General features: G+C 54.3%; 1 protein-coding gene across 1 annotated transcript in view; it reads left to right on the top strand.

Annotated features, from left to right (window-relative positions):
* The window catches only part of LOC308154371 (PDZ domain-containing protein 4-like), a gene marked incomplete at both ends in the record, with an annotated part of 9,231 nt that extends 794 nt beyond the window's left edge, over positions 1–8,437 (top strand). Inside the window, 7 exons of the mRNA XM_080527534.1 lie at positions 1,787–2,130; positions 2,557–2,644; positions 3,035–3,133; positions 4,270–4,332; positions 5,149–5,250; positions 6,593–7,628; positions 7,710–8,437. Coding sequence (XP_080383660.1) covers positions 1,787–2,130; positions 2,557–2,644; positions 3,035–3,133; positions 4,270–4,332; positions 5,149–5,250; positions 6,593–7,628; positions 7,710–8,437 — 2,460 coding nt within the window. The remainder of the gene's footprint in view (positions 1–1,786; positions 2,131–2,556; positions 2,645–3,034; positions 3,134–4,269; positions 4,333–5,148; positions 5,251–6,592; positions 7,629–7,709) is intronic.
* Positions 8,438–11,786: the final 3,349 nt, after the last annotated feature.

The raw sequence follows: 11,786 nt of genomic DNA, 5'->3' as shown, positions 1-11,786 counted from the left end.
AATGTGTTTCTTTGCCCCCAAACTCACTGACTGACTGACTGACACACACACACACACACACACACACACACACACACACACACACACACACACACCCAGAGCTCTGGTTCAGGGATGTGTAGGAGAGCAGAGTGATGTGAGACCAGTACCCTGCTAGAAATGGAGGCAGGGGGAGGTCAGTCTGTCTGTCTGTCTGTCTCTCTCTCTTTGTCTGTCTGTCTGTCTGTCTGTCTCTCTCTCTCTCTTTGTCTGTCTGTCTGTCTGTCTGTCTGTCTGTCTGTCTCTCTCTCTCTGTCTGTCTGTCTGTCTGTCTGTCTCTCTCTGTCTCTCTCTCTCTCTCTGTCTCTCTCTCTCTGTCTGTCTGTCTGTCTGTCTAAATGGTAAAATGGTAAATGGACTGACTTATATAGCGCCTTATTCTAAAGCGCTTTACAACGGCCTCTCATTCACCCATTCACACACACATTCACACACCAATGGCGGCAAGCTACCATGCAAGGCGCCGGCCCACTCATTGGGAGCAATTTTGGGGTTCAGTGTCTTGCCCAAGGACACTTCGACATGTGGCCAGCCGGTATTCGAACCGCTGATCTGCCAACCTTGTGATCATTAGACGGCGACTCTACCTCCTGCGCCACAGCCGCCCCATGTCTCTCTCTCTCTCTCTCTCTCTCTCTCTCTCTCTCTCTCTCTCTCTCTCTCTCTCTCTCTCTCTCTCTCTCTCTCTCTCTCTCTCTCTCTCTCTCTCTCTCTCTCTCTCTCTCTCTCTCTCTCTCTCTCTCTCTCTCTATCTCCCTCTCCACTTCTTCGTTCACTTCTTCCCCCCCACCCCCCCTCCCTGGGCAGGAGCCTCCCCTCCCCTCCCCTCCCTCCATCCCTCTCCTCTCTGCTTCTCTCCCCCCCTCCCTGATTGAACTCCCTGCTTGCCTTTCATCTCTCTCCCCCCTCCTCCCCCCCTCCCCCCTGCTGTGCAGTGTGTTATATTCCTGGCTGTGACAGGAATGTAGAATCCTGCCTTCATCATTCAGTCCCATTGCTCCGCCCAGCGGAATACACCAGCTAGGCCCCGCCCACCTCCACCAGCCAAGCCCCGCCCACCTCCACCAGCTAGGCCCCGCCCACCTCCACCAGCCAGGCCCCGCCCACCTCCACCAGCCAGGCCCCGCCCACCTCCACCAGCCAGGCCCCTCCCACCTCTACCAGCCAGGCCCCTCCCACCACCTCCACCAGCAGGCCCCTCCCACCTCCACCAGCCAGGCCCCGCCCACCACCTCCACCAGCCAGGCTCCTCCCACCTCCACCAGCCAGGCTCCTCCCACCTCCACCAGCCAGGCCCCACCCACCACCATTAATATATAACAGCTACGTTGATATCATTAATATATAACAGCTACGTTCATATCATTAATATATAACAGCTACGTTCATATCATTAATATATAACAGCTACGTTCATATCATTATATATATAAAAGAAATAAAAGAGGCCCCAGCACACACCCCTGAGGTACTCCACAATGCTCATCCCTGGCGTCTGATAGGCCCATTATCATCCACACACTGCTCCTGACCCATGGCCTTCACTCCACCCAGCAGGATGTTATGACCGACCGTACCAAACATCACCATACCACACCCTGATCAACTTCCTCCTTAATAACATGTGTGTGTAGATGTGTGATGTAATTGTGCGCACGCACACACATCCACACATGAATGCATAGCAACCCCCCCACACCCCCCCCCCCTCCCTTCCCTCTCTGATGTCTGTCTCTCTGCCCCCCAGGTGAACGGCAGGGAGCTGTCCCGCCTGTCTGACCCCCCCCTGGGAGACCCCCTGCCGCCCCCGCCGTTGAGGCGGGGGGGCCGGAGGAGGGTGGGGTTGGGCAGGGCGGGGCTGGGGGACGGGGGGGGGGCAGTGATGCTGGTGGTGACAGACTGTGTGGACAGCGCCACCCAGACGGACATCAGCTTCCAGCACCTGTTGACCGTGGGCAGGAGCCCCCCCCACCCCCCCTCCCTGGGCAGGAGCCCCCCCCACCCCCCCTCCCTGGGCAGGCCCCCCTACCCCTGCCACCCCCCCTCCCCACCCCTGCCTCCCATGCTGGACGCCTACCTGCTGCACGAGCTGTGAGTGGAGGGCTGTGTGTGTGTGTGATATGCATGGTTAAACAGAGTGTCTGTTGTTCTGAGGGTTCCTCAGTGTCTGTTGTTTGACACTGTAGACCAGGACATTCTAATAGATAGACATTCTAATAGATAGACATTCTAATAGATAGACTAAAAACCTGGGTAGGACTTTCAGGCACTGCCCTAAACTGGTTTAGATCCTACCTACAGGACAGAAGCTACTATGTCTCTATTGGCAACTTTGTGTCTGACCAAATTAAAATGACATGTGGGGTTCCCCAAGGGTCAATCCTTGGCCCCCTTCTATTCAATCTCTACATGCTTCCATTGGGATACATGATAAAAAAGAACAACATTGCCTACCACAACTATGCAGATGACACTCATATCTACACAGCCCTCTAGACTGTTCTTGGTGTGTTGCAGCCTCATCGAGCCAGGCGACTACGACCCCAACGACTACTTTGATGTCACGCAGCACGAGGTGGACCGACAGGATGACCTGGAGTACGAGGTGAGGGAGTGTGTGTGTGTGTTTGTGTGAGTGTGTGTGAGTGTGTGTTATGCAGGAGGTGGAGCTGTATAAGAGTGTGTGTGTAGGAGGTGGAGCTGTATAAGAGTGTGTGTGTGTGTGTGTGTGTGTAGGAGGTGGAGCTGTATAAGAGTGTGTGTGTGTGTGTGTGTGTAGGAGGTGGAGCTGTATAAGAGTGTGTGTGTGTGTGTGTGTGTGTGTAGGAGGTGGAGCTGTATAAGTGTGTGTGTGTGTGTGTGTGTGTGTGTGTAGGAGGTGGAGCTGTATAAGAGTGTGTGTGTGTGTGTGTGTGTGTGTGTGTAGGAGGTGGAGCTGTATAAGAGTGTGTGTGTGTGTGTGTGTGTGTGTGTGTGTGTGTGTGTGTGTGTGTAGGAGGTGGAGTTGTGGAGGTCTCGTCAGCAGGAGAAGCTGGGTCTGACCGTCTGCTACCGGACCGACGAGGAGGAGGACCTGGGGATCTACGTGGGCGAGGTGAGGAAGATCCTCCTCATCATCCTCTCCCTCCTCCTCCTCCTCCTCATCATCCTCCTCCTCCTCATCATCATCATCCTCCTCCTCCTCATCATCATCCTCATCCTCCTCATCCTCATCCTCCTCATCATCATCATCCTCAATTTCATCCTCCTCCTCCTCCTTCTCCTCATCATCCTCCTCCTCTCCCTCCTCATCCTCCTCCTCCTCCTCCTTATCCTCCCTATCCTCCTCATGATAATAATAATAATAATAATAATAATAATAATAATAATAATAATAATAATAATAATAATAATAATAATTGAATTTATATAGCGCCTTTCAGGGGACCCAAGATCGTTTTACAAGATAGAGGAAAGAACAAAAACAGTCAGACAAACAAAAACAACAACAGAACTGGTAACTAGGGGCCAAAGTGGAGGTGGATGAGGGTGGGGGTGATGTGCTGCCAGGGCTTGGTGTGGGTGAGAACCCTGGCAGCTGAGTTCTGCACATACTGGAGCCTGTCCAGGGCTTTGCTGGGTACCTGAACATACTGGAGCCTGCCCAGGGCTTTGCTGGGTACCTGAACATACTGGAGCCTGTCTAGGCCTTTGCTGGGTAACCTGAACATACTGGAGCCTGTCCAGGGCTTTGTTGGGTACCTGAACATACTGGAGCCTGTCCAGGGCTTTGCTGGGTAACCTGAACATACTGGAGCCTGTTCAGGGCTTTGCTGGGTACCTGAACATACTGGAGCCTGTCCAGGGCTTTGCTGGGTACCTAAACAGGACTCCATTGCAGTAGTCCAGGCGGGAGGTGACAAAAGCATGAACCAGGGTTTCAGCAACAGACTGTGAGACTGACGGTCAGAGGAAGGGAAGGTTGGAGATCGGCCAGTGGTTGTGGAGGTCATCATGGTCCGGACCAGGTTTCTTGAGGATGGGGGTGACAGTTTTTTTGTTTTTTCTTGTATTTCTGTAAAGTGACCTTGGTCCGCTGAAAGGCACTACATACATTTAAGCTATTATTATTATTATTATTATTATTATTACTGGTGTTCCCAGCCTCTCCCCCGGTGTCAAACCCAATCCCAGATCTGTGACCTCCAGCAGGCCTGACAGCCCCACCCCCCCCTCTCTCTCTCTCTCCAGGTCAACCCAGACAGCATCGCAGCCATGGACGGACGCATTCGAGAGGGTGACAGAATCTTGCAGGTACGTCTGACACCGGGGGAGAGGCTGGGGGAGATAGGAACACCAGGGGAGGCTGGGGGAGGTAGGAACACCAGGGGAGGCTGGGGGAGGAGAACACCAGGGGAGGCTGGGGGAGGTAGAACACCAGGGGAGGCTGGGGGAGGTAGAACACCAGGAGAGGCTGGGGGAGGTAGAACACCAGGGGAGGCTGGGGGAGGTAGAACACCAGGAGAGGCTGGGGGAGGTAGAACACCAGGGGAGGCTGGGGGAGGTAGAACACCAGGGGAGGCTGGGGGAGGTAGAACACCAGGAGAGGCTGGGGGAGGTAGAACACCAGGGGAGGCTGGGGGAGGTAGAACACCAGGGGAGGCTGGGGGAGGTAGAACACCAGGAGAGGCTGGGGGAGGTAGAACACCAGGGGAGGCTGGGGGAGGTAGAAAACCAGGGGAGGCTGGGGGAGGTAGAACACCAGGGGAGGCTGGGGGAGATAGGAACACCAGGGGAGGCTGGGGGAGGTAGAACACCAGGGGAGGCTGGGGGAGGTAGAACACCAGGGGAGGCTAGGGGAGGTAGAACACCAGGGGAGGCTGGGGGAGGTAGAACACCAGGGGAGGCTTGGGGAGGTAGAACACCAGGGGAGGCTGGGGGAGGTAGAACACCAGGGGAGGCTGGGGGAGGTAGAACACCAGGGGAGGCTGGGGGAGGTAGAACACCAGGGGAGGCTGGGGGAGGTAGGAACACCAGGGGAGGCTGGGGGGAGGTAGGAACTGGCTCATTGGAATGCGTGGAGCGGAATAAGGAATTAAAACATGCGTGTTCCGTGTTTCCTTGCGTCAGATAAATGGAGAGTTCATTCAGAGTCGCGAGGCGGCGGTGGCCATCTTGACCCGGGAGGACAGCACCAACATCTCCCTGCTGCTGGCCCGACCTGACATACAGGTGAGACCAGACCAGCCCCGTACAGTCCAGTACAGCCCAGTACAGCCCAGTACAGCCCAGTAAGACCCAGTACAGCCTAGTACAGCCCAGTACAGCCCAGTACAGCCCAGTAAGACCCAGTACAGCCCAGTACAGCCCAGTACAGCCCAGTACAGCTCAGTACAGCCCAATACAGCCCAGTAAAGCCCAGTACAGCCCAGCACAGCTTAGTACAGCCCAGTACAGCCCAGCACAGCTCAGTACAGCCCAATACAGCCCAGTAAAGCCCAGTACAGCTCAGTACAGCTCAGTACAGCCCAGTACAACCCAGTACAGCCCAGTACAGCCCAGGCCAGCCCAGACTACAGCCCAGCCCAGTACAGCTCAGTACAGCTCAGTACAGCTCAGGACAGCCCAGTACAGCTCAGTACAGCTCAGGCCAGCCCAGTAGAGCCCAATACAGCCCAGTACAGCCCAGTATAGCTCAGTACAGCTCAGGGCCAGCCCAGTACAGCCCAGTACAGCCCAGTACAGCCCAGTACAGCCCAGTACAGCCCAGTACAGCCCAGTACAGCCCAGTAATAGCTCAGTACAGCTCAGTACAGCTCAGTACAGCCCAGTACAGCTCAGTACAGCTCAGTACTGGGTATTTGTCAAATGTATTTGTATAGCACCTATCTCAGACCAGGGGTCACAAAGTGCTTTACATATAGAGAACATAATAAAGAAGAACATAATAAAACATAATAAAAGAGTGAAAGTCATAGCAGGTTAAAATAGGCAAACAAGTGAAAATAAGAACAAGTAACAGACAACAATATCAACAGGACACAGAAAGACAGGCCTTTGGTCTAACTTCCATCCAGATGAAGTGGAAAACATCAAGATAAAGTGTGTCTGTGATGAAACTCCACATGGCTTTGCTGCCATCTAGTGGCCGGGAATACCAGTTTATAAATATCAAAACACTGCTGCATGTACAACCCATTCTGTAAATGCTGCTAATTGGTGCTAATTCTTGCTAATTGTTGTTGCTTATGCTAATGTTGCTGGTCCAGGGAGGTCACATGACCACAGAGCGCAGGGCCTTGGTTTGCAGAACGTTCCGTTGGAGACAATGTTGTGTGTGTCCGACCTCCAGGGGAGGCTGGGAGAAGTAGAAATCAGAGGCCGGCCACATCGTAACACATGGTGTGGGATCTGGAACAGTATTGCCTCATTCCATTCCATGCATTACAGTGAGCCCGTCCTCCGATTTCTACTTCTACCAGCCTCCCCTGGAGTACTCCTTGTTTCTTCTTGACCTGTCACATCTCACATCTGCTGCTCCCCCCCCCCCCTGCCGTCCCGTCCCCCATCGCAGAACGACAACCAGCTGGACCCAGACGAGCTGGACGACCTGGACACTCTGGCCGACGCCGTCCACCTGCCCCCCAGGCTGAGGAGCGGGCCTGGTCCCGGGGAGGGGGGCGCGGGAGGGGGGGGCCGCGGCGTGCTGGGACTCCAGACGGTCCTGAGCAACAGCCAGGAGCTGGACAGCGGCGTGGGGCGCACGGACGAGAGCACGCGCAACGAGGAGTCGTCGGAACACGACCTGCTCCACTCCCGAGACTCCCTGGACTTCAGCACCGAGTCCCTGCTGGGGCTGGACTGTCTTGGCGGGGTGGGGTTGGACCTGGGCGGGGGGGGGGGAGGGGATGTGATGATGATGATGATGATGATGATGCCGGGGCTGACAGAAGAGGAGTGTGAGCGCTACCGGGAGCTCCTGGAGATCAAGTGTTTCTACGACAACAACGGCAGCGCCGCATTGCAGCTGTTGCTGGAGGGGGGGGGGTCGGAGGTCAGAAGGGGGGGCGGGGGCGGGGGGGCCCTAACCCTGGACGTGAACCAGAACGAGGAGGAGGGCGGGGCGCTGCAGCAGGAGATGGCTCTGCTGGAGGAGGAACTGCGCCACCTGGAGTTCAAATGTCGCAACGTCCTGAGGGCCCAGAAGATGCAGCAGCTCCGGGAGCACTGCCTGAAGAAGGAGTGGCCTCTGGAGGAGGAGGAGGGCGGGGACGGGGCTGGGGGCGGGGCCGCTCTGGTTAGCGAGGAGTCGTGTCACCACGAGCTGTCGGACATCAACGAGCTGCCGGAGCGCTCAGACAAGGACAGCACCAGCGCCTACAACACCGGGGGGGAGAGCTGCCGGAGCACCCCCCTGGCCCGCTACCCCTCCCCCTCCCCCTCTCCCTCTCCTGCACGCCTGGAGGGGGGGGGGCACGCCCCAGCCCCAACCCTCGCCTCCCCTCAGCCTCCCAGGACGGCTGGCCGGCACAGAGAGAGAGGCGGCAGGGGGGAGAGGGGGGGAGCCGCCCAGCCCTACTCCCCCAACAGCCACCGGAGAGGAGGAGGAGGTGGTGGAGGAGGGGAGGGCAGGTACCCCCCCAACCCCCCCGGGGCCAAGTCCCGGGACGGGGGGGCCAGGAGGGGCTCAGAGGGTGGTGGGGAGGGCGCCAAGCGGAGCCCCAAAGCCAGCGGAGGAGGGGGGCGCAGCGCTGAGAACAGCCCTTATCTGTCACGCCGCCAGTCGGCCTCCAGGCTCCTCCTGAGCCCCATGCAGCCCCTCCCCCTGCCCCAGCAAGGCCATGGCACCATGGAGGCGGCTCCCCCCTTCCTCCCACCCCCGCCCCCGCTCCCCCTCGCCCTCTCGCCCCCGGCCTCCTCCTACTCCCCCCGGACGGAGTGGAAGGTGAAGGTGCGCAGCGACGGCTCTCGCTACGTGGCCAAGCGGCCCGTCAGGGACCGGCTGCTGAAGGCGCGCGCCAGGGAGATCCGGGAGGAGCGAAGCGGCACCACCACCGACGACGACGCCGTCAGCGAGATGAAGATGGGCCGCTACTGGAGCAAGGAGGAGAGGAAGAAGCACCTGGTCAGAGCCCGGGAGCACCGGAGGAGACGCAGGGAGTTCATGGTGCAAAGTCGCCTAGACTGCCTGAGGGAGAGGGACCAGCAGGGGGGAGGGGGGGTCCAGGGGGGAGGGGGGGCCCAGGGGGGGGAGGTGTCGGCCTCCATCCAGGAGCTCAGCCACCGGAGGACGGTGAAGAAACGCAGCCGGCGGATCCTGGACAACTGGATCACCATCCAGGAGCTGCTGGCCCACGGGACGCACTCCCCGGGCGGCAACAAGGTGTACAACCCTCTGCTGTCTGTCACCACCGTCTGAGGGAGGGAGGGAGGGAGGGAGGTGTACAACCCTCTGCTGTCTGTCACCACCGTCTGAGGGAGGGAGGGAGGGAGGAGGAGGGCCAGGAGGGTTTCCTGAGGGACTCTGGGCCCCTTGTCACAGGTGGCAGAGATAAGTGGAACGGTGGAAGTGAACGACAGATTCAGACTTCTTTTTTGGGGGTGGTGACAGGGGGGGCAGATGCTTTTAATCCAAAGCGATTTACAAATTACGAATTACAGGGACATTCCCCCTGGAGTAACTGAGGGCTAAGTGCCTTACTCAAGGACACACTAGTGGTGGTGTTCCCAGGTCTTACTCAAGGACACACTAGTGGTGGTGTTCCCAGGTCTTACTCAAGGACACACTAGTGGTGGTGTTCCCAGGTCTTACTCAAGGACACACTAGTGGTGGTGTTCCTTGTCTTACTCAAGGACACACTAGTGGTGGTGTTTCAGGCAGGATTTGAACTCACAACCTTCCAATCACCAGTCGAACTCACTATCCACTAGACCACCACTACCTCTAGACCACCACTACCCCCGCTAGACCACCACTACCCCTACTAGACCACCACTACCCCTACTAGACCACCACTACCCCCACTAGACCACCACTACCCCTACTAGACCACCACTACCTCTACTAGACCACCACTACCCCCACTAGACCACCACTACCCCCACTAGGCCACCACTACCCCCACTAGACCACCACTACCTCTAATAGACCACCACTACCCCTACAGACCACCACTACCCCCACTAGACTTTCAACGATTCAAACATACTGGAGCCTGTCCAGGACTTTGCTGGGTAACCTGAACATACTGGAGCCTGTTCAGGGCTTTGCTGGGTAAGCTGAACATACTGGAGCCTGTCCAGGGCTTTGCTGGGTACCTGAACATACTGGAGCCTGTCCAGGGCTTTGCTGGGTGCCTAAACATACTGGAGCCTGTCCAAGGGCTTTGCTGGGTGCCTAAACATACTGGAGCCTGTCCAGGGCTTTGCTGGGTACCTGAACATACTGGAGCCCGTCCAGGGCTTTGCTGGCTACCTGAACAGGACTCTGTTGCAGTAGTCCAGGCGGGAGGTGACGAAGGCGTGGACGAGGGTTTCTGCCACAGGGTTAGAGTTAGTGAGGGAAGGTCGGAGTCTGGCAATGTTTCTGAGGTGGAAGAAGGCGAGAGGAAGTGAGACCTTCAGGGCAGCACAGGAGGGGGCGAGACGGGTCAGCCCTGGAGCGTAACGCCCCCTACTGGTCAACAACATATCACCTGCTAAAGCACACTGGAGCACAGCACACTGGAGCACAGCACAGAACACTCAGCACAGAACACTCAACACAGAACACACTCAACACAGAACACTCAGCACAGAACACACTCAACACAGAACACACTCAACACAGAACACACTCAGCACAGAACACACTCAACACAGAACACACTCAGCACAGAACACACTCAACACACCAGACTCAGCACACACCAGAGCTCAGTGTGATGAGACCACGGCTGCGTTCACAGATTCGCTCTGGGTTCAACGTCATAAAGGGACCAAGTCATTTAATTTGATTAGACGAGAGGCGTTCCATGAGTGCTGATCAGATGTCCAGAGCGAATGTACGAATGCAACCCAGACGTCTGAGGGTTCTAGAAGGTTCTCTCAACGTTCTGTAGAGGAACGTGATAAAAACATGTTGGAGTGTTCCAGAGTGTTCTAATAATAATAATAATAATAATAATTCATTACATTTATATAGCGCTTTTCCGAGGCTCTAAGACGTTACTCCAGAATGTTCTATTCTATGGCTGCACATCATCACTCAACATTCCAGGCTGTTGCCCCTGGTAACAGCTCTACTGCCTCTGCTGGCTGGCGTGTGAACTGCAGGACGATGCACCTGAGGACTCAAACGTGGTTCTTTGAAATGTCTTACCTGCATGTTGATATCAATGTAAACCTTCACTCAGCCAGGACGTATGAAGCTGTGGATGTCTTTTTATTAACTTAGACTAGTAAACCATGTCAGTTAGACTAGTAAACCATGTCTTAGACTAGTAAACCATGTCAGTTAGACTAGTAAACCATGTCAGTTAGACTAGTAAACCATGTTAGTTAGACTAGTAAACCCTGTCAGTTAGACTAGTAAACCATGTCTTAGACTAGTAAACCATGTCAGTTAGACTAGTAAACCATGTCTTAGACTAGTAAACCATGTCAGTTAGACTAGTAAACCATGTCTCTTAGACTAGTAAACCATGTCAGTTAGACTAGTAAACCATGTTAGTTAGACTAGTAAACCCTGTCAGTTAGACTAGTAAACCATGTCAGTTAGACTAGTAAACCATGTCAGTTAGACTAGTAAACCATGTCTTAGACTAGTAAACCATGTCAGTTAGACTAGTAAACCATGTCAGTTAGACTAGTAAACCCTGTCAGTTAGACTAGTAAACCATGTCAGTTAGACTAGTAAACCATGTCAGTTAGACTAGTAAACCATGTCAGTTAGACTAGTCAACCCTGTCAGTTAGACTAGTAAACCATGTCTTAGACTAGTAAACCATGTCAGTTAGACTAGTAAACCATGTCAGTTAGACTAGTAAACCCTGTCAGTTAGACTAGTAAACCATGTCAGTTAGACTAGTAAACCATGTCAGTTAGACTAGTAAACCATGTCAGTTAGACTAGTAAACCATGTCAGTTAGACTAGTAAACCCTGTCAGTTAGACTAGTAAACCATGTCTTAGACTAGTAAACCATGTCAGTTAGACTAGTAAACCCTGTCAGTTAGACTAGTAAACCATGTCAGTTAGACTAGTAAACCATGTCTTAGACTAGTAAACCATGTCAGTTAGACTAGTAAACCATGTCAGTTAGACTAGTAAACCATGTCATAGACTAGTAAACCATGTCAGTTAGACTAGTAAACCATGTCACTTAGACTAGTAAATCATGTCTTAGACTAGTAAATCGTGTGACTTGTCTGTCCAGTGTACTGTTGATGTGATGTTTCATCTGTTAACATTTGAACGACTTTCTAAGTAAAACCGTCGTTAATGAAAACTGTCTGATCAGGTGATTTCTTCCTTGTGTCTTCTCTGTCACACTGAACATGTTTAAACCCCTTCCTCTGGCCTGTCCTCCCATTTCTACCTCTGCCAGCCTCCCCTGTTAACACTTAATCAGCCATGAGGGTCATTTGAGTAAAGAAACATTTACTGAAATTTCTTTGCACTCGATCGAATTTCAGGACCCTCCTTTCATGACTTGTCCTAGATATGTGCGTTCTACCACCCAGTATCCTTACATTTTCTAAATCACATCAGGATAAGCTAGTATAAAGC

The sequence above is a fragment of the Nansenia antarctica genome, assembly GCF_963989245.1.
Source record: "Nansenia antarctica genome assembly, chromosome: 3".
Lineage (NCBI taxonomy): Eukaryota > Metazoa > Chordata > Actinopteri > Argentiniformes > Microstomatidae > Nansenia > Nansenia antarctica.
Note: the sequence above shows the minus strand (reverse complement) of the source record. Positions and strands in the feature narration are given on the sequence as shown.